We start from the raw sequence: 26,796 nt of genomic DNA on the forward strand, positions 1-26,796 counted from the left end.
ACTCAGAAGGTATCTTAGGCAGAAACAGGGCCTGGCTGGGGAAGGAAGCCTCCCAACCCAGAGAATACTCCTTGGAGTGTGCATCCCAGTGATGGCCCTGCAGCCTCAGGGGTACCACAGCCTCATCATAGATGGCAGCCTTGAGTTTCCAGATGCAGGTAGGCCCTGGGTGGAGAGTGGGGAGTGGTGTGAAGACCTGGAACAGGAGTGGAAGAAAGCCCCTGTGTTGCACCAGAAAGCAGACTTCCAAGGCAGTCCTCTTAGATGGGACAGAATCTCTCTTCCCTCTGACTGTCCTTTGGGGACCAGAGATATCTAGCACAGCATAAACACAGAACTGTAGGTTACAGAAGCAACCTCTGGCTATGGAACCTGTCTACGCTGCCTGCCCAGTGTGATAGAGGAAAAGTTACTAAGATTCTTTGTGCCTCACTTTCTTCATTTGTAAAATGAAAATAATAGTAGGTGTTGGGTTGAGGAGATGGTTCTGTGGAAAATACCCTTGCTGCTAAAGCATAAAGGCTAGAGTTTGCACCCCCAAACCCACATGAAAGCCAGCTGGCATGGACAGCACCTGTGATCCCAGCACTCAGGAGGTAGAGACCTGAGGCAAGCTGGCTAGGTAGCTAGGCTAGTTTAAACTGGTTAGCTCCAAGTTCGCTAAGGGACCCTGCCTCAGTAAAGCAGAGAGTAAATGAGGAAGATGTTCTATGTTAACGTCTGGTCTCTACATGTACATACACACATGCATGCACACCCACCCATCCACCCACACACACGTGCCCACACATGAGAGCATACGTGTGTGTGTGTGTGTGTGTGCACGCGTGTGTGTGCGCGCGCGCGTGTGTGTGTGTGTGTGTGTGTGTGTGTGTGTGTGTGTGTGTGAAATACACACAGAGAGAGACAATAATAATAGGTGAAGATGAAAGGGGTCACCACATGTAAAGTACGCAGACAGTGTGGCATGCAGTGAGCCCTCGGGCATGTTAGTTGTCTTTGTTGCTTATTATCACGCCCCTTGCCTCCAGGCCTGCCCTCTGAACTGTTTCCCCAGCAGGCCTGTATTAACCCTTCTTTGTGTTTCTGACACCCTGTCCTGTGCTCAGCATAAAGAAGTCAGATATGCCACCTGGTGTGGTGGCATATACCTATAATCCAGCTACTTGGATGCTGGGACAGGAGGGTCTCCAGATTGATACCAGACTGAGCAATACATACAGTGAGACCCTATCTAAAGAAAAAGAAGAAAGGAGAGAGAGAGAGAGAGAGAGAGAGAGAGAGAGAGAGAGAGAGAGAAGTCCGAGTCTGGATGAGTTGGAAAAGAAATGAGGTCTGTACCAAGGATACACGGATATTTAACTTCTGTGCTCTGGATTACAAATGTGGACATTTAGAGCCTTGTTCGAGGATTTTGACCATATAGTGGGTGTGATTCTTATCTGAGGAAGAGTTCACCTCAGGACTGCTGCCTCTGCTCTGGATGCTGCTCTCTCTGATGTTTCAGGATTAGTGACAAGCCACACCCTTCGGTAACATGCACTGTCCCGTGAGGGTTGCCTTCTAAAGGAGGGTGTGCAAGTGAGAATGATGGAAGATGTTGGGAAGGAGTCAGAGTTGGGATTAAAGTACCCGATGGCTGGTGAGATGGCCCATCAAGTCAAGGTGCCTGCTGCCAAGCCTGGTGACCCAAGTTCAATCCCTGAGCCCCCAGAGTGGAAGGGGAGAACAAACTCCCACAAGTTGTCCTGTGACTTCCACATGCACTCTGTGGCATGTGCGAGCTCCTCACATGCACACATTAAATGAAACTTAATAAAATATTTTAAATTTCCTCAGGAACCGACCTGGACCTTTACTTAGCATTTACTAAGCATCTCCCCCCCCCACACACACACACACAGAGAGAGAGAGAGAGAGAGAGAGAGAGAGAGAGAGAGAGAGAGAGAGAGAACAGATGAGCCTCTTGCCTCTACCTCTCCACCTAACATCTGTCTCTCCCTCAGACTGGTTGGCCTTGAGAGTTTGTCTTTTCTGGGAAAGATTGTTGACCTGGTTTCTGCTGCTCTCTCTTACCTCCCAGCCCATTACTCACACCTCCAAAAATGACCTCCCTCCCAAAATCAGACCTGTTACTCCCTTGTGTAAACCTCCCACTGCCCCCCCCCCAGGGGCCTGCAGGGGAAAATCAAAGTTTAGGGGAAAGACTGTTGCTGGCCATCTTCTCGCCCTGGCCTCTGCCCTCCCCCTTACATGGCTTCCTAGGTTGGTTGGTTTGTTAACAGTTCCCCAACTAGGTAGGTTGTTGACCCTCCCCATGCCTTTTCTATTTTTACACTCTAGGCCCAGGGAATAAGCACCCCATCCCTCCATTTAGGGTGCATTTAGTTACCCCTCCCATTGGAGATTGAATCTCACAGACCCTGGGCAAACAACGTCTCACTGAGTTATATCCCCAGATTTCCTGACCCCTTGTTTTTAAATTCTTGACACGGGGTCCCACTAAGTTGCCAAGGCTGGCCTTGAACTTGCTCTGTAATCCAGAGAGGCCTTAACCTTTCCACCTTCCTGCTTCAGCCTCAAGAGTAGCTGGGCTGAGCCTGCAAGTGACCACTCAGTAGTTAAAAACACTTACTGCTCTTGCAAGGGACCCAGGCTCAGTTTCCATGCGATCACTCACAACTGCCTGTAACTACAGTTCCTACAGCTCTGACTGCTCTTCTGACCTCTGTGGGCTCTCCCATGTATGTGGTACACACACACACACACACACACACACACACACACACACACACACACACACGTATAGAGTAGCGGGATCACAGGCCTGCAGCATCAGGCTCAAGTCATCTTGTGAGGCCCTACACCCTTTACCAAGTGTTCCCTGGCACTGAATTGTGTTTCCCTGTATTCCAATCACCTTGACAACCCACACCCACCATCCACCCCAGACAGACAACTTCTCACTACATAGCCCTGGCTCCTCTGAAACTCCATATTTAGACCCGACTGACCTTAGTGAACTAACTCAGCCTGCCTTAGCCTCCCGTGTGCACCAACAAGCCCAGCTGAGAGCCCCCACCTTGACATGTTCAGAGTTTTTATTTGTCAACAGGTAATGTCATCCTTAAAAGGGATGGACAAATGCGGGGGCTGGGGGGTAACATCTGTGCCAGCGTGCAGCACCGCGCAGACCCAGGCTTACTAAGAGATAGCCCCCATTGTCCCAGCTCAGTGGTGCCTCCCTTCTGTCCTCAACTTTCAGCCCTCAGGTTTCAGCATTAGTTACACACCCGAGTCCCTGCACGTGTTGGAAGTGACTAAGTGGCCCACCGGCTTCCTGGAGGACTGTTTTTGAGGGAAGGTCAGACACAGATCTGTGGAGTGGGCTGGACCCCACCGACCCAGAGGCTCTAAAGGCTGGAAATTTTCCCGAGCATTCGTCATCCAGAGGCTGCCAGGCCAGACTAGACGACTTCCTCTCCTTACTTTGGGTCACACCGACACAGAGGTCCTTAGCAACCTTGACTTCATTCAGGCGTCCTGGGAGTATCAAAGCTCGGGCTTGCAATGGCGAGGCCAGAAACGGGGAGGGCGCTCCCACATCTATCCACAGAGACCTCATTGGAGAATTCCTAACATCCTTAGACCTTCCTTTCCCTCTCTCCCTTTTCCCTACTTTTCCTTCTTCTTCTCTCTTCTCTTTGCCACTACTTCCTTCTTTCAAGCTTCTTCATTCCTCCTACCCTGTGATCTAGGCAGCCAGTGCTGGCCAAGGCACCCCAAAGCGAGGAGTATCTGCGCGGTGCCTTGCAGAAATCCCAGGTTTAGGAAATGCGCCCTCCGCTGGCGCTGGGTCGCGGTTCTCCGCTCAGCTTTTTTTTTTTTTTTTTCTTTTCCTCACAGCTGTGGCCGGTCTCTTTTTCCTAGGAGCTCCAGATCCATGACAGGGAAATTCTCCCAGGGCCTGCTGAAGAGCGAAGGGTACGAGCTTCGGGGGTGCAGCGGGTCTGAGCTAAAGGTCCTTTGCTCCCACGCGGTCCCTGCCCCACGCAGGCTGGGCCAGAAGTCCCGGGCACCCAATTCAACTCCTAAAAAGAACCTGTGTTGTTACCTACATAGGTCTCCCTCACTTACCATGGACTCAGAATGTCACTTACACACACACACACACACACACACACACACACACACACACACACACACACACTTCTGTGTGAGTCCAGTTCTGTGTGGGACCCGGCCAGAGCCCCCAGGGCACACACTTAGCTCCCCGCTGTGGCCTCCTCTGTCAGTGGCCACGGCTCCTACCCTGACGGCCACCCGGCACACACTGACTGCCACGACTAGCCGCAAAGCATTTGCTCTTTCACTTTTCTTTATTTTCTTCCCTCTTCCTCTCCATCCTCCTAGCGCGTCTTCTCTGACTTCGTTTCTCTCTCCCCCTTCCCTCTCTTTCCCCTTTGCTTTTCTTTCTCTCTTTCTGCCTCTCTTTTATCGCCTGCCTTTATTTTCCTATTCTGCTTCAGCCTCTTCTCTCCTTCTGGGTCCCTCTCTTTCTTTGGACTTTCCTTCCTGGACCCCTGGCTGTCCCTGGACGAAGGTTGCAAGGTCTTCCCGCATTATCTCCCTGGCCCCTCCGCCCTTTTCTCACTTTTTCCTTCTCCCAGGGGCCCCCGTCTGGCGGGCTCGGGTCCGGCTCCCCCGCCGCCACGGTGATTTATTCCCCTCACTCGGCGGAATCAGGTGCTGAACCGAGCCCCGGAACGAGGGAACAGATTTCTCCCAGGAAGGGTTTGTGAACTAAACGATGCTAATTATGGGGTGCGGGACGCGCCGCCGCCGGAGGAGGGGAGAGGCGCAGGGCGGAGCTGGGCCAGCAAGGGGCAAGGCGCGGGCTGCGGGCCTCCCTGGGCGCCTCCCAGGAGCCTCCTTTGCGCCTCCTGCCCGGGCTTCACCCTTCCCTGGGAACTTTCCTGTCTGAGTTAACTATTAACCGTTGGCGAGAGGCAATTTTCTTCGGAATTTCAGCGATTTCCTTTTCGCCGTGGAAGCAGATTAACATGCAAGCGGGGAGGCGATCGGCTCGAGTCTGCCCGCCACGAGGATGCCTCTGTCGCTCCAAACTGTCCCGCCGCCGGACAGCGGAAAACTACAGCCCCGGTCCCCCACGCCTGCTTGAGCAGGGGCCGTGACCCAGCCAATGCCCGCAGAGAAGGTGGAAAAAGCCCAGCGCTTGTGCTGGAGCGAAGGTGGGGGTGGGGGTGGGGGGAGCTTAACCCAGACTTAGCCCGGAACCTCAGCCATCGGCACGTACAATCACACCAGGAACCCAGAAGCCACGCAGCCAGATCCCCGCCCCAAGCCTCGCTTGCTGCTGGAAGGTTCGCAAGACACAGGCGAACTCAGGGAGAGCCCTCTCAGGCCTGCAGCCCCCCGGGACGATCACTCACTTCCCCCTCTCAGTCACTGTCCGCACCCCAGAGTCCACACGTAAGCACACCCTGCTCTGGCTTCTGACCGCTGCAAACTTTGTTAAACTCCTTACTCACCCCCCCCCCCTCCTGCTTTCTTGCCTGGCCTGCTTGTCCTGAATCAGGGAAAGAGAAGGTCATCGCCCTCAAAACCTAGGAGTTGGGACCCCGTCTGACTGGCACGTTAGCCTCTGGCCTCCCGCCAGGCTGCTGCACGCGGGAGCATCCCGGGCTGAGAGGCGCTGGTGACGGCTGCGGCCAGGCTTACCCAGGCCCCTGCTGCTGTTCCTGGGGCTGCCCTTCTTGTCTGACTCGCCCCGGACCCTGGGCACGCTGGCCCCGAGCACAGCAATCCTCTTCCCATCCTTGGTCTTCCTAGCTTATTTTCGCCCAGCCCCAGCCTTGAGTTAGTCTTTCCCTGCCCGCCAGGTTCTCTCAGCCTCTGGCGGTTTGCTTCTGTCTCTCTCTGTCTCTCTCTCTCCTCTCTGGGTATGGATGTCTCTGTCTCTCTTGTTTGTTTCAAGGCACGGACACTGATTGCGCCTTATGAAGTTCTAACTGGTTTTGTGTCAGGAAGATCTTTCTCGCTGCTACCCAGCCTGGCGTGACGGATTAAACATCAACTAGTTAAATAAAAATTAATATCAACTGCCTCCTAACTTCTAATGTCATGTTGTTTATAACTAATGAACTGATTAGGGGATAAACACATCACGGAGACATTCAGCTTTCCTGCCTCAGCTCCATCGAAGCCTGTGCCCACTCCAACGCTGCCAGTTGCCAGGCCAGGAAAAGGGGGGTTGGCTGGGGGCAGGGCAGGCTGCCTAGGCTGGGAGCCCCTGGGGCTTATTCCTCTGCCTGCCTTGATCTCTCTCTCTCTTTTTCTCTTTCCTCCTCTTTCCCTTCTTTTGTACATTTTTCTTTCTGTCTCCACCCCATTTCCTTCTTTTTCTCTTGTTTTCCTTCTCTCCCTCCCTCCTGTCCTTCTTGCTTTCCATTTCTTTGCGGGTCCATCCCTGTTTATTCCCTGTCCCTGATCACTCCGGAGGGTTAGCCTCCCCTCTCCTTATTCTGTCGTGACTCAGACTTTCTTCTCCCCTTTCTCCTTTTTCCTCCCTGGACAGCCCAGAGTATGAGATGACCAAAGTTCTTATAACTGGGCTTTTGCCCTGACTCAAAGCAAGGCAGCCTTCCCACAAAAAACTTAGAAACACACACACACACACACACACACACACACACACACACACACACCCCTATTTAAGGAGAAGAAAAGGTGTTTTCTCCATTTCTCCTCTTCCATCTGAAAGGGAAGCAGGATAACAGAAAAATCCTTCTTAAAATTTGTGCTTTCCCTCTTGTCCCAGGAGCAATTATTCCAAGTTATACTACTAAATTTAATTTCAGGAAGGAAAAAACCTGCTCTAGTATCTTTCCTTCGGGGCTTCAGACCCCTTACCAGCCAGCCTCAGGCTGACCTGGGCAACCTCCCCTTCGGAGGCCCTTTTCCTAAAGACACTTAAACCCGATCACTGTTGTCATGATGACAACCGTAAGGCGGAAAGGTAGGTAATCACAGACCCAGAGCTGGTGATTTTTTTCTCCCTAAGAAGCCACAACGTTTAAACTCGGTTTGCCCTGGACCGCAGGGTCTGACAAGACAATAACAACAGAAAAAAGCTTTTAAAACCAATTTAGCACACGTGAAAATGTAATTCTAATGAAGAATCAATAGGCTGGCGGATCATTTTTCCTGCGACTCCTTGGAGATCCTGAAAGAAACTTTCAATCAATGGGACCAACGATGAGCAAAGGGCCCAAGAGACAGTGTGGCACAGGAGTGAGGGCCAGGGAACAAAGGGAGATAGACGCTGAGGGAGAGGCTGAAGGGAGCTGAAGGCCAGAGTGCCTCTGACTGACATCATCCCATAGGTGCCTGGAGGAAGGGTAGCAGAGGGAGAAGCTGAGAAACCTCTTCCCTCTCAAGTTCCTTCAGTGATGCCTGTAAGTCCAGCGGGCCCAGCTGCCTCTCCAGGACCCATGTCTGACCCTGGCACTGCCCCAGCCCTGGATCCTGCATGTAAGCACCAGTGGGTAGTTAGAGCTGAGTGTGTGCCTCCACTCAAAAGTGAGTGCTTCCCAACCTGTGTGTCTGGGAGATTGGGTCTCAGTTCCTGGTTTGAGTGGGAACAGGAATATTTGATGCAGGTATGTGTGGTCTAACTTCACATTTTCTAAGTCATTTAAGCACACTTTGACTCCTAAGAAACTTGTGAAAAGGGTAGGGATTATTATCACCGTTTCAGATGCTAGGGAACAAAGACACAGAGAGCTGCAGGGAAGGTGTGAGTCCACAGGACAAAACCCATGTGTGCCAGTGTACACTTTTAATTCTAGCACTTGGGAGGCAGAGGCAGGGGGAATCTCGATGAGTTCAAGCTCAAGACCACTCTTGTCTACAAGGCTACCCTAGTCAAGTTCAAGGCCACCCTGAGTTCTAGGCCAGCCAGAGCTATGTAGTGAGATCTGTTGCAAACAAGACAAAAAAAAAATCAAACAAACAAACAAACAAAACCTACCACTATCACCACTAACAACCATGTATGTGTGGTGTGGCTCACTTGATACCATGCCTGATCACCTGAGTCTGACGCCCATAGACATGGTGGGAAGAGAGTGAACCATCTCCTATATATCTTGCTCTCTGACCTCCCCATGAGATTGTGTGCATGTGCACACCCTGTTTACACACACACACACACACACACAAATACATAAGTGTAAAAAGGTGTGTGACCAGGTGACAATGAGAAACTGATTACAAGTTGTCATGTCATGTGCATGATAGTTGTGTGTAATTGTGCCTACCGACCTCCTATCCTAAACCATGGAAGTATTTCTCTGTATATAACAGCAAGAAAAAAAAAACAGTGTTAGATAAGGTCTTAGTATGTATCCCTGGCTGGCCTGGAACTTGCTTCTCAACCAGGCTGGTCTCAGATTCACAGAAATCTGCCTTCCTCTGCTGCCTGGGTATTGGGATTAAAGGTGTGCACCACTGTAACCAGTGAGCTGGGTTTGTTTGTTTGTTTGTTTGTTTGTTTGTTTGTTTGTTTGTTTTTTAACTTTTATGCATTTGGGTTGGAAAACCATTGTAAAATGAGAAGGAGGAAGATGAGGAGGAGAAAGAGGAGAAGAAGAGGAGGAGAAGTAGCTGATGAAGTCTAATGTCTGAAACAAGACATGTTGGTAGGCCAGGCCTGGGGCCTACACATCTAACTCAGTGGTAGAGCACCTAGGATGAGTGATTCCTGGGTTCAATCCCCAGTGCTGTTGGAAAAGAAAAAGCCAATGAGGTGATAATTCGTCCAGAAAGTCATCTTCCTACAGGCTTGCTGTGGCTCCTTGTGCTTCTCTGGCTTCCTGTTTCTGGTTGGACAATCTCTCCAGGCTGAGCTCAGTAGAAGGACTGTGGCCTCAGGAGTCAACTTCAAGTCTCTAAGTAAGAAAAGAGGCTATGGGGGACTTGAGTCACGTTGTTCTTTTTTTGATTATTTGTTTTGTTTTGTTTTTAGAGATGGTTTCTGTGTGTAGCCCTGGCTGTCCTGGAACTCACTCCATAGACCAGGCTGGCTTTGAACTCAGAGATCTGCCTGCCTCTGCTTCTGGAGTGCTGGGATTAAAGCTGGAGTCACAACTCTTGCCTTGATCCTTTCTTTCCAGTCTCTCTCTCTCTCTCTCTCTCTCTCTCTCTCTCTCTCTCTCTCTCTCTCTGTGTGTGTGTGTGTGTGTGTGTGTGTGTGTGACAGCATCATAGACTTCTTGCACACAGGGCTTATCCAGTGCTTTCCTGGACAGCTGCTCAGGGTTAGTTATGAGAACAAGGCTCTAAAAGGGGGAGTCCCAGGACAAGCAAGATAAAATGGAACAGATGAGGGAAGGGAGCACAGGGAGGGAACCCCAGTGCTCCGGAGGGGGCGTGTGTGCTTCTGAAGGAAGTAAGAGCAGGTGCAAAAAAAAGGAAAATGGGCTATGAGAGATTTACAGAATGTGTGGCCAAAGTTGGAGAGATGTAAATTGCAGATTGAGAGGGTATGATGTAGGACAAGGGAAAATGGGCCTTTGATCACCGATGAAAGCACAGGTGTGGTTACAAAGTGTGTGAGTCTGAAGGCCCAGGAAACTTGCGGGGTGGGGGTGGGGGAGTGGAGGGTGCTCAGAATCCTGCAGAAGGGCTGTGTCCAAATGAGCGCAGAATGAGAAGGGAAGAGTGGGCCCTTCCTTCCTCCTCTTGGTCAACACCTCCTCAAGGACACCGGGACATTTTCCTTTTATCCTAAGTTTTTGTTTGTTGAAAAGAAAAAGAATCCATAGCAGATTTGTAAAGAAATCAGAGAGCAGAGCCACAGTGAATGTATTAGGGATGGGGACCTCGGGGAACGATTTGTGGTCTGCAGAAGTTAGGGTGCGTTTGTGGAGACTTTAGAAGCTAAACTGGGAGTCAAAAAGTTCAAGGCAGGCGAAGGAGCATGACAGGGAGAATACCGGAAGTCTTGGCAAAGGGGAACCGCACGAAGTTGGGGAGAAGGCAAGGGCCGTAGGTGGACGCCTGGCCTTGCAGGCTGTAATCTGAAGGGGGGCATGTGACCGTGAAGATGAGGGGGTGGGGTAAGAGGGTGTGCGGGTGTCTAGACCCAGGGTTCGGTCTCCGGGTGCTTCTGGACAGCGAGGGTGTGGATATCGGCTCGCCCGCGGGGCTGGGGGCCTCGGTGCGTGTGCGCGCCTGTGCGCGGCCCGGGGAGCCCGCGGCTGCACAGCCGGTGGCTGTCCTCTGCGACCCGGTGTGTGAGCGCGGGCGCGATCGGAGCTCACAGCCCGCCCAGGCGGCCGGCAGCCGCGGTTATCTGAGCTGCTCCGTCGCGGGTGGCTGCTCCCGGATCTCCCGGCTGCGGCGGCCAAGGCAGGACCGACTGTGGGGCGGCGGAGGAGCCGGCCAGCCGAGACCCAGGCCAGAGCAGCGGCGAGCAGAGCATGGAACAGTGTGCGGGTCGAGCAGGTAAGACCTAGGACCCGTCGGAGCCGTCCCAGCCGAGGGTGGGAGTGAGGGAATGGGGTGGGGGTGGGGGTGGGGGCGCTGATCAGTGGAGAAGGAGGGACTGTGTAGCTGAGAGCGGGTTCCACTCTTCTTTCCTTCCGGGGTATGGTCCACAGCTGGGACTGTGAGGGCTGGGGAAAAGAGGTTCTGTGGACGCTCCCCTTTGGGGCGTCTTAAGCCTTCCCTCCTGGTGACCTCTGAATCTTCTATTGAAAACTTTCCACCCAGGAAACGTGAGTTTTACAAGTTCACTTTGCAGAACTTGGCTTTTCCTTTCCATTGAGTGCTTAGGACTTGATCGTTCTGATTTCTCTCTTGGCATAAATATTTTACACAACTTTCCTCGAGTTGGGAACATTGGGGAGGCTTTAGTTTTCCGGTGGTGGGAATATATATGCTGTGTGCACATGCGTGTGGGTTTTGAATACTTGGTTATAAGCAATAGTGTAGGGAGTCAAACTCCCCCCCCCCAATCAAGAGAGGTTCAAGGGGGGGGGGCCTAGGGGAAAGATGACAGGCGCCAGGGGGCCTGGATGGGGAGGAGAATCTGAAACTGACGGCTGTTAGTGCGGCTCTTCTTTATTCCCTCCCTCCCGCTCTTCTCCAGACCTGCCAACTCAGCTGTGACTGCCCATTAGGCGTCCCGGTGTCGTGTACGGGTGGGAGGCCAAATACCCAAACTGAGACTGGTAGTGAGTGAGAGGGCTGGATCAAGTTTCCAGAGTTTTCCAAATAATTCTGTAGAGGTCAAGGCCTAACTCGGGGCCTTTTTTCTTCACTCCTCACCCTATCCAAATCTCATTTCTCTCCACCCCGCGACCCCAGCTCAAGTTCAGTTCTTTCAACTGATAGTTCAGGAGACCCCGCCCCAACACTGCTCTGGCTCTAGCTTCTTGGCTCAGTCTTGGATTGTTTCCACTCTTCTCTAGGGCCCCTCTGAGTGTCAGCCGTGGCCTCCTGGGCTTTTAGGGCTCTGGGCAGACCCTCCAGACCAGAGGTTTAAGTAGGGAGATCAATAGCAAACAGTTGTAATGATCTAATTAATTATGGCAAAATTAAAAGCGAGTATAAAATCAATCTCTGATGGTGTTGAAGATGGAATTCAATTGAGAACCCATCTGTGCACCCCTGGACCGTATAAATATGCAGCCCAAGGACAGACCTAATGGCTGAGCCTTCCTGGGAACCTCTCTCTCCCTTCCTTCCTTCCTTCCTTCCTTCCTTCCTTCCTTCCTTCCTTCCTTCCTTTCTTCCTTCCCTCCCTATGCAGGGTTTCTCCAGCTCACCCTCTCTGGATCTGTTTTGCCTCTTGCCCCTGCCCTTCCTTCCCAGGTCCTTTTTGCCCAGGCTCCAACATTTCCATTCTTTCTCTTAGCAGGTGCCTCTGCCTGCCTTGCAGACCTAAGGTGCCTAGACTGGGTTCCTAGTCCCAGCAAGCAGCCGGATGCAAGCCTCCTGCCCAGCACTCCGGGGAGGAGAGGGCAGAGCACTGAGGCGTCCCTGTGACCCTGTCAGGATTCTCATTCCAAGTTACGTGGGACACTGGGAAGAAGCCAGGCTCTTCAAACTCACCCTGGGAGCAGCTGGTGGGGTAGACAAGAGCTCGGCTCATGGCACAGGAGCCACAGCTCAAGCTTGTTGTCGTGCCTCCTTTCCTGGAGCCAGGCTGGCACTCCAGCCAGGCACAGTTTGTACAGGGTAGGAAGAAGCTGCCAGGCGAGGCAGGAGGCAGGAAATGGTGAAGAGGAAAAAATGGTGCTTCTTTCAAGGTACCCCCATGGCCGCCAAGCCCAGCCCAAGTCTTCTACCCCCCTCCTCCCCCAGCTGAATTATTTTTCTCTTTCTTTCTTCCACTCTTCCCGATCCTCTATCCTCACTCTCTCCATCACAGGCTTGTCTCACCGTTGCACAGCTCCCTCGGTGCCCTGTGTCCCCCTGTGTCCCCCTGTGAGCCCCCTATGAGCTTTTGGATCCCAATCTGACTGTTCAAAATGACAATGCCACAGAGAAGAGCAGGGGAGCCAGCAAGCAAATGTGCCTCTCAGCAGCAGGGGTGCAGCCGCTGCAGCCGGGGTGTACGTGAGATGCGGGTTTTATCTAGATTCTTCAGCCTGATTCGGAGCAGCACCAACACACACCGGAAGGGTAAAGAAAGGATGAAGGAGCAGGAATCGGCAGCTAGGTCATGGGGATCTTGCACCCAAAGTATAAAAATGAGGGGTGTGGGCCCCCTCTGTTCGGTCCTAATCCCCAGTCAGCTTTCTGGCTCCCAGTGGATGACCCCCTGCCTCTTCCTTTGGTAGCCCTGAGTGGACTCCCACACTCCCACTGAGTTCCCAGGATTTTTGTTGTTGTTGTTTTCCCTCAGAGATCTCCCTGATCCGGTCACTGGGTCTTCAGAGCCTGGGGGAAGACCCAGACTGACACCTCCCACCCTCTTTTGCCGGGCCTCCTCACCCCGTTATTAATTGCTGTGTTGACCTGCAAGATTGATTGGCAGTCCTGCTGGAAGAGGCTGGGAGGCCTTGGCCTCTGAGCAGCCTAGGCTGAGGGCTGAGTAGGAGGGAGAGGCGTTGGAAATAGGTCCTGGGCCCATTTTCTCAGCCCCGCGTGGAACACAGCTGTTTGTCTAAACACCCTTCACCACCGTTCAAAACCCCTTACAGCACTCACACGTTCAGCCAACCACCCCACCAAGAGATCTCTGCCTCTAAGGAGACACACTAGAAATTCTCCGAATTGATTTAGACATCGAAAGGGGTTTTCTCTCTTCGTTAGTCAGTTTCATCAATGTATTCGTTTTCCGTGGGTCTAGAGCTCATTGCGGATCTAGACGTGATAGGAGAACTCCTGAGTCTGAGCTCTTTCTACCTGGGATTCACTGTTCGCCGCTTTTTCTTTCTAGGGAGTGACAGAAACTTAAGAGATAATCCTGGATACAGATGAACTTTAGACTCTCAAACCAAATCATCCCCTTCCCAGCTAAAGAAGGGCACCTCAAAAAATTACGTTCAAGCCTTTTGCTTCAGCGAAGTTTGAGGGGATGGATGCTCTGAGGGCTTGTGGAGAGCGGAGGGCGGAGGCTTGCAGCACCAAATGCAGAAATTTAACGCCTAGGAGGGACCCCCCCCCTCCCTATCTCTCCCCAGCCCAGTCACCTGCAAGCTTGCACCCTTACAAGGCCCCCGGCAGCTGGCTACAACCCCTGTCCCGACCGGAGGCCACTGGTCGTCGGGCCATGATCCCCGGGAGCGTCTTGGCTCTAAGCTTGGCGTGATGGAAGAGAGAGGCGTGTACAAACCTTGCTCTGTCCCCGAGAGACCCCTTTTCTCGGGCCTCTCCCATCTCAGCCAGCCCTCTGGCCCCTGTGTCCTCTCTCCCCTCCTCTCCGGTCCTTTGTTTCCAGCCACCTCGCAGCCCTTCCCCCGCCTGGGCGGCCGTGCCCCCAAAGCCTCCCTTGCCTGGCTGGCGGGTTTCGCTCTGCCTTACCAGCTCCCGGCTCAGACGCGCGCTCCGCCTGCTCCTCACATCCACACAGCTGCTGGGAGAGGAGGAAGGGAGGGCGGCGCGCGGATGGATCCGAGACAGTAGATTTGGTGACTCCTGGCAACTCCCGGGAAACTCTGCCCGGGTGCTCCCGCCCCTCTCCATCCATTCCTCAGCACCGCAGGGCCGAGAGCCCTGGTCCGCACACACTGTCCCTTCCTTTCCCGACGTACGGGCCCTGGCTAGTTAGCTACCCTTAGCTTCCCCGCATCTGGAGGTGCCCTACACTCAGTTGCCTTTCAACTACCTCTTGCTACCTCCTGTCCCCTCCCTCTGCAGTCCCTGTAGTCGCTGTGGCGGTGACGGGTGGCGCTGGGGACATCCCAGATCCGCCAGCACAGTCTCCCTCCACCACAGCCCGGTGAGCCGCGGGCTCCAGCAGGCTGGGAAGAGGGGTTAATCATTACCTCCCCATCAACATTCAGCCACCCTTGGACTCTCTCACCCAGGCTCAGAGGAGGAGGGGGCAGCTGGCCCGACGGAGACCGGCTTTGCCCTACCACTCGTCAGGCCTTCCAGGGGCAGGTCTCTTTTCGGTGGTCTCAGCACACCTTTGGGGCGCCGCTTTCCACCTCTTCTGCCTCCCCCTGCCTCCTCTCAGACTCTGCCCACGTCTCCTCTCTACTCGGTCTTTGGCAAGTTGACTGCAGGTTCTGGGACGACCGAGTCTTTGTTTGCAACCGGACAGAACGGGATTGCCTTCCCCAATCTCTGCCAAAGGTTTTGGCGGAGTGGCCCAAAGGGGGCCGCGCCTCGGGTCACAATTAACCCGATTGTTGGGGATGTGGGTGAGAAATTTACTGATCTAGCGGTTACAGTAGGTGGGGGGGGCGAGGGGGGGCGGCTGTTGTTGCAGGAAGTGGGAATGGAGGAGTGGCAAAAGAGGAGAGGAGAAACCTGCATGGGTGTGGTATAGTCAAAAGGGAAGGGGCGGGAGTCTGCAAAGAAGAAACACAGGAAAGAGTGTCAGTGAGGAATCCCAGGAACATTGGTGGGGTATGGGTAGGATGGAAAACACCACCTTCTGCCGGCCTTCATGCCCAGATCCCTCCCTTCCCTCCCTGTGGATGCCAGGTGTTCAGAAAGCTGGACAATTATCCCTTCATCTACTAGAGAAGTGTTTGCTTTTCAAAGTGTCCATTGGTGGGCTCCGTAGTGGACAAGTGTAGTTGTCCCCATTTTACAGCTGAGAAAACTGGGGTCTAGAGAAGCCTAGGGACTATGCAGGCAGAGGCAGCTTCTCCTTCCCGTAGGCAGTGTGTGTGTGTGTGTGTGTGTGTGTGTGTGTGTGTGTGTGTGTGAATGGTCCTTTAAGCAGCCCTCCTTGGGTGCCTGGGGTACGGGGGTATTCACGTCTGAGCCAGGATTATCGGGGTCTCCTTGATTCTTTCCCCATCTAGTTTCCCCTCTTTGGTCATAGTTCACCACCCCTACCCCGTGGGTCTGCTGGCCATGTTTTGGCTATTTTTTCACACACACCCTCCAATAGTTCAGTGGCCCACAGGCAGCCACCTGGCTGACCCGTGCCAATATGAGGCCCCTTTGGTGGCCAAGTGGTTTGCATTGTCGCTGCTCCTCAAAGGAGCTGTGAAGGACCCGGGAGGTTGCTAGGTCCTCTTATGTAGGGAAGCAGGGTTAAAGAGAGGAGGGGCCAAGGAGGATAAAGGCTCAGCACGTGCGCGCGGCCTCCACAGGACCAACAGACTAGGCGGGCGGGGCCAGCTGGCAGTCAGGACCCCCGGGATTCTTGTGGGGTGTCCAAATATTGGGAACAAAGGCGGGAAAAGAAGAGCGAGCGCAGGAGGGAGGGAGGGAGCAAGGGAGAGAGCGAGGAAGCAGAAATTAGGGGGTCTTAGATGAAAAAAAAAGTAGCTTTAGGGAGAATGTGCTGTGGAGTGTGAAATTGCAGCCCATGGTGCTCCATATTGTACCAGAAGCTCTTCCAAAAAAAAAAAAATCCTCCAATGTGACCAGAAAGCCGGCTAGGCAGGGGGAGGGGCGCGTGGGGGGGCAGCTGGCGGGAGCCGGTCAGGCGGGGCAGGAGAGGGGGCCTCGGAGCGTTCACCCACTGCCAGGGATCTGGGCGCCTAGGGTCCGCCCTCCAAGGACTCACTCGGAGGGCAAGTGGGCCGGGTGTGCGACCCAGAGTGTGATTGTAAGAACTTTTTTCTTTTCTTTTTGTTAGTGGGTATGGGTGAGTTCCAAACGGCATCATCTAGAAAAGACACTGAGCTACTTAGTAGCTACTCAGCCTTCGCTTTCTCCCTCTTTCGATCCTGCTTTCCTTTGCTTCGGACTAGTTTTTTTTTTCCTCTTTCTTTCTTTTTTCTTTTCTTTTCTTTTTTCTGTCCCTTAATTCTAAACAGCAACCCCTCCCCAACTTTAATGCATTTAATTTGGTCTGCGCTGTGGGGAGCATTTCCTGGGGAGATACGCTTAATTTCGGAATTTCTAATCCCCTCCGTCAGAGCTCAGGCCCTAGCTCCCCTCGCTACTCCCCAGGAGGTAGAAGGAGAAAGACAGGCCCAGGCCACGGGGGAGGGGCACAGCTGGGATGCTCCGCTGCAGCCGGGCCCCACCAGGTCTTCCGTAGCACAGCCACCTTTCAGAACTGCTAGAGACCTGGTCCCCAGTCCCAGGGTCGGAGCCCTGGGAGCAGAAGGGAGGCAGCCACGTCACTCTCTTTGCTATCCCGACAGAAAGTTACTGGGCAGCAAACAAACCAAAAACCCAGCAAAAGAGTCACAAAAAGGGACCGGGGCAAGCGGGGATAGCAGACAGGATCTCCACTCACATTTGGCTTAGGCACAATCTGCCCAGAGACACATTGAAAGCCGAGGTATAAGTCCCACGCGGCTTGGGACACCTTTGCATAAGTATACACAAGAGGGCCTTCTTATTGCGACCACCGCCTCCCGCACACTCAACACTCGAGCGGAGCAGGCCTGCTCCAGCAGAGAACCAGCTCGACCCTAGCCGGTCGGAAAGGGAGGAGGTAGGAGTGGGCCGCCAGGCGCCAAGCGAGCATGGCAGAGATGGGAGCGGAGAAGGCGAAGGAGCTGAGATCCACAAGGAAGATTTATTGGGCAGATCAGTTGCACAGAGGCGGCTAATGAAGCAAATCCCGAGATGGGTATCACAGCAACTCCCCAAAAGTTTATTTGCCTTTAAATTTCCGCAGGGAGGCGGGCGCCTTGTTTGAAGTGTAAATGCCCCTAGGTTGGGGTGGGGGTGGACGGGCTGCTTTGAAAACACTAGAGAGAAAAGGTTCATTTAGAGGCAGACGAGGGAAAAGCAACCAACCCTGACAGGTCGGAGCCCTGGTTGTGTTTGGGGTTGGGTTGTTTTCTTTCTTTCTCTTTCCTCCCTTTCCTCTTCTTTCTTCTTTTCTTTTCCTACTCTTTCCCCTTCTGTTAGAGCCCATAGAAAAAGAAAAAGGACAGGAAAGGGGAGTCGGAGGGAGAGGCCAGCAAGGGGGGGACATCTGCAGTTCAGCCCTTCGTGCTGAAGTCCAAAGAGAAGGCTGTGCAGAGGCTCACGGAGTTTCCAAAACGGCAGGGTGGGTTGCCTTTTGATTATCTAGATCCAGAAACTGCCTGGGAACCCGAGGGAGAGTGATGTCCCTCCCAGGAGCAGGGGAGGAAGGTGTGCTAAGGCTTCCGAGGCTACCTGAAAATTAGACAGTTAGTAGCCCTCATTCCTAAGAGGGTGTATACAAAGGGTACTGAAGGGTACATGTGTGATGCCACTTCAAACACACTTTACAAATCGTTAGTTCTCTTTACAAAATGCACAGATCAACCCCACCCCTTGCATGTGAAAACGCTCACTGTCCATCTTCATACTTCATAGTATACGAAACAGAGGAATACACTGAGTTCTAGAAAAGCGTAACTTTCTGTGTGGATCGAGGGGTTCACAGTTCAGACTTACCAAGACGTAACTTATGTATGCCCAACATATGGAGACCCAGGCAAGGACTCCTTCATGGGTTTCTCTCTATAGGAACATTTTGAATGCTCCCCACCTCCAATTCTGAGGTTGCCAAGGTTATGCCAGTTACTACCACCTGAGAGGTCCTGGCTCCCCTGGCCTGGGAGCTGGCTTACTCTGTTTTCCCTTTTTAGTTCCCTACACGAAGTTAGTGCGGGTTCCTGGGGTTGTGAGGCCAAAGCAAACCCGCGAGCGCCATCTGCAGGCCTTGGGAGGAAGGCATTGGCTTTCCAGGCAGGACCCCTGAGCCTACAGCCTCCTGCCCAAGGGAACCCTAGTCCTCAGCCACAGGGAAGTGTCCTGGAGATGGGAGACAGATGGATAGGTGTTTTGTCTTATTTTGTTTTGTTATTATTATTATTTTTTTTTTGCTTTTTACTTTCCAGCAGTTACTCTGCAATTGGATTAATCGGATCAGGATCAGGAATTTCCGGGAGACAGGGCAAAGGCCCGGGTCCCAGCGGACCCATCTCCCCAAGCAATGGAAAGCTCAGAATCCTGTGCAGCTGAGCCTGGCCTGAAACCCACTCAGAGTAAGGGCATCCTGGATTCTAGAACCAGGGTTCTAGATGCCCAGTAGGAGTCAGTCTGAGTCGGGCTGAGTCTGGTGGGTGCTTCCCCCCAATCCCAACTACTGCTGAGGCTTTTGGGCCATAGGGACAGGGGCACGAATCCACTCACTGTCCTTCCTCTGGGCCTCAGGAGCTGCAGACAATGCCGAGAGTCTCGGGTCCGCCAGGCAAAAAAGCAGTGGTTGGCAGCTCGAGCTTCCCGGAGCCGCCCTTTCTCAGACCCAGGGAAGCCTGGGAGGAGGGAGCGAAGGGGGGAGAGAGAGAGTTAAAACATCAGCTGAAGTGCCAAGATGATTTATGAGACGAGGGAAAATATTTCATAAAGATCTCCCGGATATTCTGTACTTAACCAGTTAGGAGACAAAGGGCTTCTCTTGCCTAGTGCGTGCGAGAGGACCCCAGCGAACAAGGGAGCGAGCGCGGGTCAGGCTGCAGAGACTGGGCCAGCGGCTCGGATAGAAGCCGGGCCAGGCCGGCGTGCTGCGCCGGCTGCGCTCGCTCCGGATCCGCAGAGCTAGCGGCGGGCGGCGCTCAGCCGCGTTCACAGCCTCCTCTTCTCCCCAGCCGGGGAGAGAGAGCGTCTTGGTCCCGCCTTGGGCTTCTGCATCCTTTGCAGCCCACAAGCCGCTGCGCACTGTCTCCCGGCCCAATCCCCTCCCTAGCTACCCGAGGGTCCAGGAGCCAAGTTCCCTGGCTCTCCTGCCGTCCGTTGGGTCCCACCAAGGCAGGTGGGTCCTAGCCAGAGGCCTCCGGTTTGATTCTAAACCAAGCATTCTGGACTGCCCAGACTCCGGAGAGGGGGTGCGCGCCACCGCGTGTGGGACGGGAGGGGACAAACTGCTGGGCACTTTGCCCCGGAATGAGAATCAGGCGTGCGTGGATGGGAAGGTACCACAGGAGGGAAACGCGAAAGGGAAGGACCAGAGGTAGAGGGATGGAGGAAGGAAGACACAGGGAGGAGCGGAAGGGAACTCAGCGCTGAGGACAGCCGAGTTAGGACTAAGGATGCGGACCCGCGGGCGGTGGGATCTGCGGGCATTGGCCGGTGGATGGCAGGGCTGGGCGAGTTAGGACGGAGAGCCTGGCTTCGGGGCGCGGCGCGCTCCAAGGCCCTCTGTAGTTGCCTGAATATTCATTAGGCTGGCCGCTCTTTATCCTTATCTAACGTTTATCTTCTCGGCGAGTTTCGTTTCTCAGTGTAGTTTTAATCCCGGGCTCCTAGTCCTCCTCCCCCTGGCCCGCTCCTCACCCTCCCTCTTCCTTCGCCCGCTGCTCCCTCCCGTTTCCCCCTCCCCGGCCCTCCCCTCGCCGGCACCGGAGTGACAGGCGCGGGGCCCTCCTTGCCGAAGCTCGGGGCTCCGGCGCTGGCGAATCACAGAGTGGTGGAATCTATTGCCTTTGTCTGACAAGTCATCCATCTCCCGGCGCGGGGAGGAGGAGGGGGTCTGGAGGGGGCTTTGCAGCTTTTAGAGAGACACACACCGGGAGCCCAGGCTCCAGTCTCCGGCCGAGTCTTCTTGCAGCCGCAACCCACCTGGGGCCAGCACAGCGCTGCGGGCGCCGCTCGGCTCCTAGGCTGCCTCCCTCCCTCCCTGGCCCTCCGGCCGCCGCGGCGTGCGCCTGCCTTTTCCGGGGGCGGGGGCCGGCTCGCGCGCTCCCCTCCCGCGGGCGCCCGCTTGGACATCCCGGGGATTGCTACTTCTCTGCCAACTTCGCCAACTCGCCGGCACTTGGCGCGGCCCGGCTCCCCTCCCGGCGCCCTCGGGCCGCCCCTGCCCTGAGCCCTCTCCGTTCAGAGCCTCTCGGGCCACCGGGTTCCAGGGGCGCTGAGTGAGCCGTCGTCCCCACCCGGCCTCAGCTCTGGCCGCAGCTGGCTCGCGAGCCATGCGCCCCCTGTGCCCCTTGGCCCAGCCCGTCGCCCGGGGGCTGCTTTACTGACTGCCCAGCCGCGTGCCCCGACGGTGGCAAGTTGCAGCCGCTGCGGTTGCAAACCCCGGCGGGCCCGGAGGAGTCCCGGCGGGGAGCGCGGCGCGGCGCCCCCCGCCCTCGCGTGCCCCGCAGCAGCCGGGCGCCCGCTCACCCTCCCTCCCCCACCGTCCCTTCCTTTTCTCCTCAAGTCCTGAAGTTGAGTTTGAGAGGCGACACGGCGGCGGCGGCCGCGCTGCTCCCGCTCCTCTGCCTCCCCATGGATATGCACTGCAAAGCAGATCCCTTCTCCGCGATGCACCGTGAGTACCGGCGCCCGGCTCTTGTCTCGGTTCCAAACCCATCCAGCCCCAGCGCGGCCCGGCCCCCTGCGCTCAGGTCTCATCCTAGAGGCCACACTGGCTTTTCCCCCGGCCCTTCCTTTTGCCTTCTGCCTATTTCTCTAACCTAGTGTTTCTCATGCCTTCAGTCACTCTCTTTTCTGCTTTTTACCACCCCGTGCCCATCGTTCTGTCGGCCTTTCTACCTCCCCTAGTGCTTCACCTGCTTCCTCTTTCCACCTGCTCCTCCTTACCTCGCGGGATCCATAGCCCTGGGCCCAGGTTCCAGCCTCCCACTACTCCCTAGCCTTTGCCCTGACTGGACTGGAGGATTGTCAGTTTTCGGGCTCTCTCTCTCTCTCTCTCTCTCTCTCTCTCTCTCTCTCTCTCTCTCTCTCTCTCTCTCTCTCTCTCCTCCCTCCTCTCGTGTCTACCTTTCTCAAACTTAGAGCTGTGGCTGATCAGGAGGAGGCTCCTAGCTAGTGCAGCCTCGCTGTCAGGACGGCTGTGGAGAAGCTCCTGGGGGTGTGACCCCCTTCTGAGCCTCAGCTCCCAGCCTCTCTGGTTCCTTCCAGCCTAGTGGGGCTTGTTTGAAATATTTCCATGCTCTCTCTTTCACCCTCTCCTCTCCGCCCGCCCTCCCTTCCCTTCCAGCTAGGAACCCGAGATTGGCAGGAGAAGGTAGCCACTTTTCTTGGTTTTGCCCAGGGAAGTGATCTTTCTAAAAACAATAAGAGGTTTTGAGAAGAAGTCAAAGTCAGGAAGAACGCGAGTATTAGAGCCTTCCAATCCAGCTCCTGGATGCTCTGCGTTCTGGAGACTTCCTTGCCGGCCTCCACTCTCTGTTGAGGACCATGCAGCCAGCGCCCTGGCCAGGGGGTCAGCAAGAATGGAAAAATGAGAGGGAAAGAACAAAAGGAAGACAACCGCTAAAGCTGAGGAGAAAGGGAAGAGAAATCAAAACGAGGGGAAATCAAGGAAAGAAAATTGAAAGGATGTTATTGGGGGGGGGAAGAAACAGGAAAACAGGAAACGAGGAGGATGTCTTAATGAATTTTGAATTTATCTAATTCATGCTAGGTCTTTAACTTGGAAAACTATTTGTCAGGTATCTTCCTTTGCTTAAAAAGATAAATAATATTCTAAGTAGAAAACCCTCCCCATCTATAGATTAATAATTAAGGATAATTTGTAACTTTCCACAAGGTAACTTTTTAGACCTAGCCTCCATCTGTGCTTCAAATGTGATCCAATAAGACAGTCGTGTTTTGTTTATTTGTTTCCTAAGCACACATTTAACTTCACGGGACAATTAAAAAAAAAAAAAAACCAAACTCCTGGAATAAAATACAGTTCCCGAAATGATTTCTAGGTAAAGGAAACCCAAGCCAGGGACTTGGGGCTGCAGCGGGTGTCTCCGGCGGCCGGGAAGCCTAGCTCTTTTTTCGGAGGGAATGAAACCGAGTCTACACGCCGGTTCACCAAGGCGGCCGGCCTGTCTCAGCCCGGCTGCCACTGCCTAGCTCAATTTTTTTGAGAATTGCTTCCGGGACGCGCCAGTCAGGGCCAGTCTCAGGGAACCACTTCGAAACCAAAAAGATAGCAAAGGCAGCCGAAGGGAGCCGAAGGAAGGGAGAGGGGCACTGCGCAGGCCAGCAAGGCCGCCGAGTGGCGGGCGAGCAGCTACAGCCCGGGTCGGCGCCCTCGGCAGTAGCACATTCCGGGCCTGATTCAGCGCGGATCCTCCGCAGACCATCCGCCCTGAACTCCAGCCGTGCCGGTTGCAATCCCCTTCCCGTATATTGGGGCAGAGGGGCCGGGCCCGGAGCCCGGTGAGGCTGAATTATTCATCTTTAATCTGCCCGCAGCTGCCGCCTTTTCATACCGGTAACGCGAGTTCTCCCGGGGCCTAAATTATTGATGGTCAGGGTTTGTAGGGAGGGGAGGGGAGAAGAGTGGTACCAAGGATGGGGAGAATATGGGGATGGGGATGTAAGATAAGAGGTTCCGGCCTCCCGGAACCACTCGATTAGAGGCCTCTGGCCAGGGTGTTCTCCCACGCTTGTGTTGATTTCCCCAGAATGAGATGGTTGCAGATGAAGGGGGCGCGAGATGTGCCCGCTTTCTCCGAAACTCGCTTGAGGCCGTGGGGCAGTGGCTGCAGGTTGCCGACCTTGTCTGGCCAGACGCTGCCGCTAGAAGTCTCTGCGTTAGCGTGCTGAGTAACTGCAGCTGTAGGTTAATCGCACTAGGTGCAGGATTTCCACGCTGCTTTAGGCCGCGGAAAATGGGGCAGCCTGCAGCGGCCTCGAGCCCGGCACCCGGTGGCTTTCTTGGCTTCCAGGTTGCGAGCTCCCGCCTAGTTGGACTGGAAACCAAGGGCTCTGCTCTGACCGGTGGAACATCCGTCCTTACGGTTGGATTTCCTAGGCAGCTGCCGAGGTCTGAGCGGGGTCAGAGGGTCCCGAACTGGCTTAGACTGCAACACCGAGTGCCTCTGAGCCCTAAGCCGGCAGGTGCGGTCCCTACCATGCCACCTGGGGTTGGGGGAGACTCCGGGGGTCCCCAGCCGGCTGCAGCGTGGTAGGCAAGCGAACCCCAGCAGCCTGCGTTCTTCAGCGGCTGCCCGGAAGAGCGAGACTCTTAGCAGCCTCGCGGTCTCTGAGCGCAACGGATTCCGAATCACCACCCCTTCTGCCGTTCCTTCTCCACCTAGATTTCTTTCTACCTTAGCCATTAGGGATGCAGAGGGGAAATATGGTTCAAAATACCCGAAGACAGAAAACATAAAAGGAAGAAAGAACTTCCGATAAAAACAAAACGGAAAAACAGGGAAAGAGGAAACCATACAATTACAATTAAAAATAGATACAAGGGGAGAGGTAGGCAGCGAAGGTGAAAAGGGGGTGCGTTTGACTTAGTCCCTCTCTACACTGAGGACTCCGCTGAGTCAAGAGGACCCCGACCCTCCAAAATCATCTAGCTCCAAGCCCTGGTGATACGCAAGCCGCACCTAGCCTGCGGCGCAGGCGGGTTCCTAGCCCGCAGCAGTACTGTCCCTGGCCCGGTGCGTCCTCTCCCTAGCTCCCTGCTTTCATCCCTACTGATATCATTCCCCATTGTCGTTTATTTCCCCTCTCCATTTTTCGCCTCTCCTCTCTCCCCTGGCTCCTCTGCTTTTCCTGCACTTTCTCCTTGGCAGCGCACTAGTCTGAGGGGGCGGGTTCTTCCCCAGTCCAGCTTCTCAGTTCCTACAGCTAGCCTGGGGTTCTGATGTCTAATCCTCCTCTACCCTGCACGCCCACCTAGCCGCCTTTCTCCCCGAGTCCCCCGCCCCGGGATATGCCCCTTAGCCCTGCCTGCTCCCTTCGCACGTGCCGGGCCTCGGACCCTGACTAATGGCCGGTCCCTGCTGTGTGTGGGGTGTTGTGTTTTTTTCTTGTCTCTCCCCAGCAGGGCACGGGGGTGTGAACCAGCTCGGGGGGGTGTTTGTGAACGGCCGGCCCCTACCCGACGTGGTGCGGCAGCGCATCGTGGAGCTGGCCCACCAGGGTGTGAGGCCCTGTGACATCTCCCGGCAGCTGCGGGTCAGCCATGGCTGTGTCAGCAAAATCCTGGGCAGGTGAGGGCTGGGTGCTGCCTCCCTTCCCAGCTGAGGCTTTAGTTAAAAGTTGAGATGCCGGGCAGGAAAGGAAGGTCCGGACTTGAAGGGATTTAAAAGACTGGCTGCCCCTTTTTGGAGGCGGGCATTCAAGTGATGGCTAGGCCTTGGAGTGAGGATGGAGCAGAGTCTACCCAGCGTAACCCAGCTCCGGGGCCCTTTCGAGGAAGGCAGCTACATTCTGAAAAGGAGGGATTTCCCCCCCCCCCAGCTAATCCATGTGAATGGGGTTGGAAGAAGGGGGTCCCAAGATGAGAAAATGCAGCATTAGGAAAAGAGGGTTCAGGTTCCAAAGGGACCCTCTGCTTCAGGGGGAATCAGCTCTCCCAGCATGGGTCCTTCTCTGCTTCCCAAATGGAAGGCCAGACTTCCACTCCCGGGGTCCCCGCTCTGGCCACTCTCCACGCCTAGCTACTATGCCCGTTTCCACGCTAGTCACCACCTTCCGGAGTCTGCTCAGCTACACGGGGCCTTTTTCCCTTCCCGCTGATGCCTAGGGAGGGAGTGCGGCTTAGCAGCTCTGGAGCTTGCAGCCCCCCTGCCCTGGCCACCACCGGCTTCTTGCTGACCCCGACGGCCTTCCTGGCCCAGGTACTACGAGACTGGCAGCATCAAGCCTGGAGTGATTGGTGGCTCCAAGCCCAAGGTGGCAACGCCCAAAGTGGTGGACAAGATTGCTGAATACAAGCGACAGAACCCGACTATGTTCGCCTGGGAGATCCGGGACCGGCTGCTAGCGGAGGGCATCTGCGACAATGACACGGTTCCCAGCGTCTCATCCATCAACAGGTGAGCGAAGCCCCCCTGGGCCTGGAGGGCAGGACTCCAGTTCCCTGTTCCTGCCTGTTGGGCCGTCTCCCAGGGCCCATCCTTGCTCTGACCAGCCTCTACCCTTCCTTCCAGCTCCCAGCCTGAAGTCTTTGGGCAAGGAAAATGGACCTGAGAGGCAGAAATAGACAGACAGACAGACAGACAGACAGACAGACAGACAGACAGGGCTCTTTCCAATTCAGAGCTGGGTTTTCCCTGCCAGGCTTCTCCCGCCGGTGTCCTGAAAATGAATCCAAGTGTTTGTGGTAATTAAGACTCCAAGATTACCCGCCTCGGGATCTAGAGACAATCACAGCCCATAGCAAAGCTTTTAAAATGACCACTGTCTATTCACTGCTTCCAAACAGACTTTTCTTTCTAAAGTCATGTACCCTTCCCCAGGGGCAGCCAGAACCCTGACTCCTTTACCCCTTCAGGCAGCTCCCACAAAGCTTGCCTCCCAGGAGCCCAGGTCTTGCTAGCCAGCTCCACACAAATTTCCGGCCGAGAAGCACTGGCATCCAGGCCTGCAGAGCAGATGCCAGCCACCAGCCAGGACTTGGCAGAGAGTAGAGGAGCTGGACAAGGACTGGGATGCCAGGCAGGGAGTGAGAGCTGGGTCCCTGTGGCTGACTCTTGGGAGATGCCCCCACCACCAAGCATGCCTATCTTGAGGCTGAAACCTTTTCCATGATGATGGGTTCAGACACTAGGACCATGCAGGCTCTAGTCAGTTCAACTTGCAGGATACTCAGGTCTCTTAAGCCCCAGGTCGCTCTGGAGTGCTATCTGGGAGACCACAAGGTTATGCTTTATGCATATGTACCCCAGCCAGTGTGTGCCAGGGTATCAGTCTGGGGTGACCTCAGAACACTCAGGCAGTACTAAATCCCAGGATCCCAAACTGGCTTTGGAGCTGCAGATCTGTTACAGTCCAGCCATTGCATGCAGAGATTCAGGGCTGCCAAAGTCACACTCCAGCCAGAAGCAGGTCCCCCCATTCTCAGGCACCCCCACACGAGAAGATAGCTAAGAGTTTCATACTCTGTTATGCTTTGAAACTCTTTACAGGCCCATTATCAGAACAACTAATAATTCAGATGGTGTTTCTTTCTGCAACTAGCATCACCTATCTTTTTTTAATATTTTGCAAATGATATGGAATTATCCCAAATCATCCTGAAAACAGCAGGTAAAATTAGCTGGTAGAATGTACCTTGGCTAAAGAAGATTCCCTCCGCCACACTCATGTTGTAACGTACTGCAAGGCGACCCCAGAAATTATCCCAGTGTGTGCCATCTGTATTAAAATGGTGATTCAGTTATGAACAGGGTAACATAATACTGATCGGCTAATTATACACCCTCCGAAACTCTCCAGCTCCCTGGGCCTGGCTCA

At 54.5% G+C, this 26,796-nt stretch overlaps 1 protein-coding gene and 2 long non-coding RNA genes across 20 annotated transcripts in view; 2 read left to right on the plus strand and 1 right to left on the minus strand.

Moving 5' to 3' along the window:
• The first annotated feature begins 3,838 nt into the window (after positions 1-3,838).
• On the plus strand, positions 3,839-8,566 carry LOC143271157 (uncharacterized). Its single transcript, XR_013048367.1, has 2 exons — positions 3,839-4,794; positions 5,058-8,566. It is a non-coding gene; the product is annotated as an uncharacterized LOC143271157 (long non-coding RNA).
• Positions 8,567-9,028: 462 nt separating this feature from the next.
• On the minus strand, positions 9,029-19,906 carry LOC143271159 (uncharacterized). The gene is made up of 2 exons (XR_013048369.1): positions 14,059-19,906; positions 9,029-13,470 (listed from the first exon to the last, which is right to left on the minus strand). It is a non-coding gene; the product is annotated as an uncharacterized LOC143271159 (long non-coding RNA).
• Positions 9,746-26,796, plus strand: part of Pax2 (paired box 2) — a 92,971-nt gene continuing 75,920 nt past the window's right edge. For 2 of the 18 annotated variants that reach the window (XM_006988168.4, XM_076563173.1), the window contains exons 1-4: positions 10,377-10,530; positions 20,798-20,908; positions 24,380-24,548; positions 25,179-25,376. In XM_006988168.4, the coding sequence (XP_006988230.4) occupies positions 10,506-10,530; positions 20,798-20,908; positions 24,380-24,548; positions 25,179-25,376 (503 nt within the window). In that variant the 5' untranslated portion in view covers positions 10,377-10,505. Of the gene's footprint in view, positions 10,531-10,697; positions 10,803-19,391; positions 19,409-20,797; positions 20,909-24,379; positions 24,549-25,178; positions 25,377-26,796 lie in introns of those variants that run through there. The other 16 variants (XM_016006666.3, XM_076563174.1, XM_006988170.4 and 13 more) reach the window with 12 other exon arrangements.

This window comes from Peromyscus maniculatus, chromosome 1, assembly GCF_049852395.1.
Source record: "Peromyscus maniculatus bairdii isolate BWxNUB_F1_BW_parent chromosome 1, HU_Pman_BW_mat_3.1, whole genome shotgun sequence".
Classification (NCBI taxonomy): Eukaryota; Metazoa; Chordata; class Mammalia; order Rodentia; family Cricetidae; genus Peromyscus; species Peromyscus maniculatus.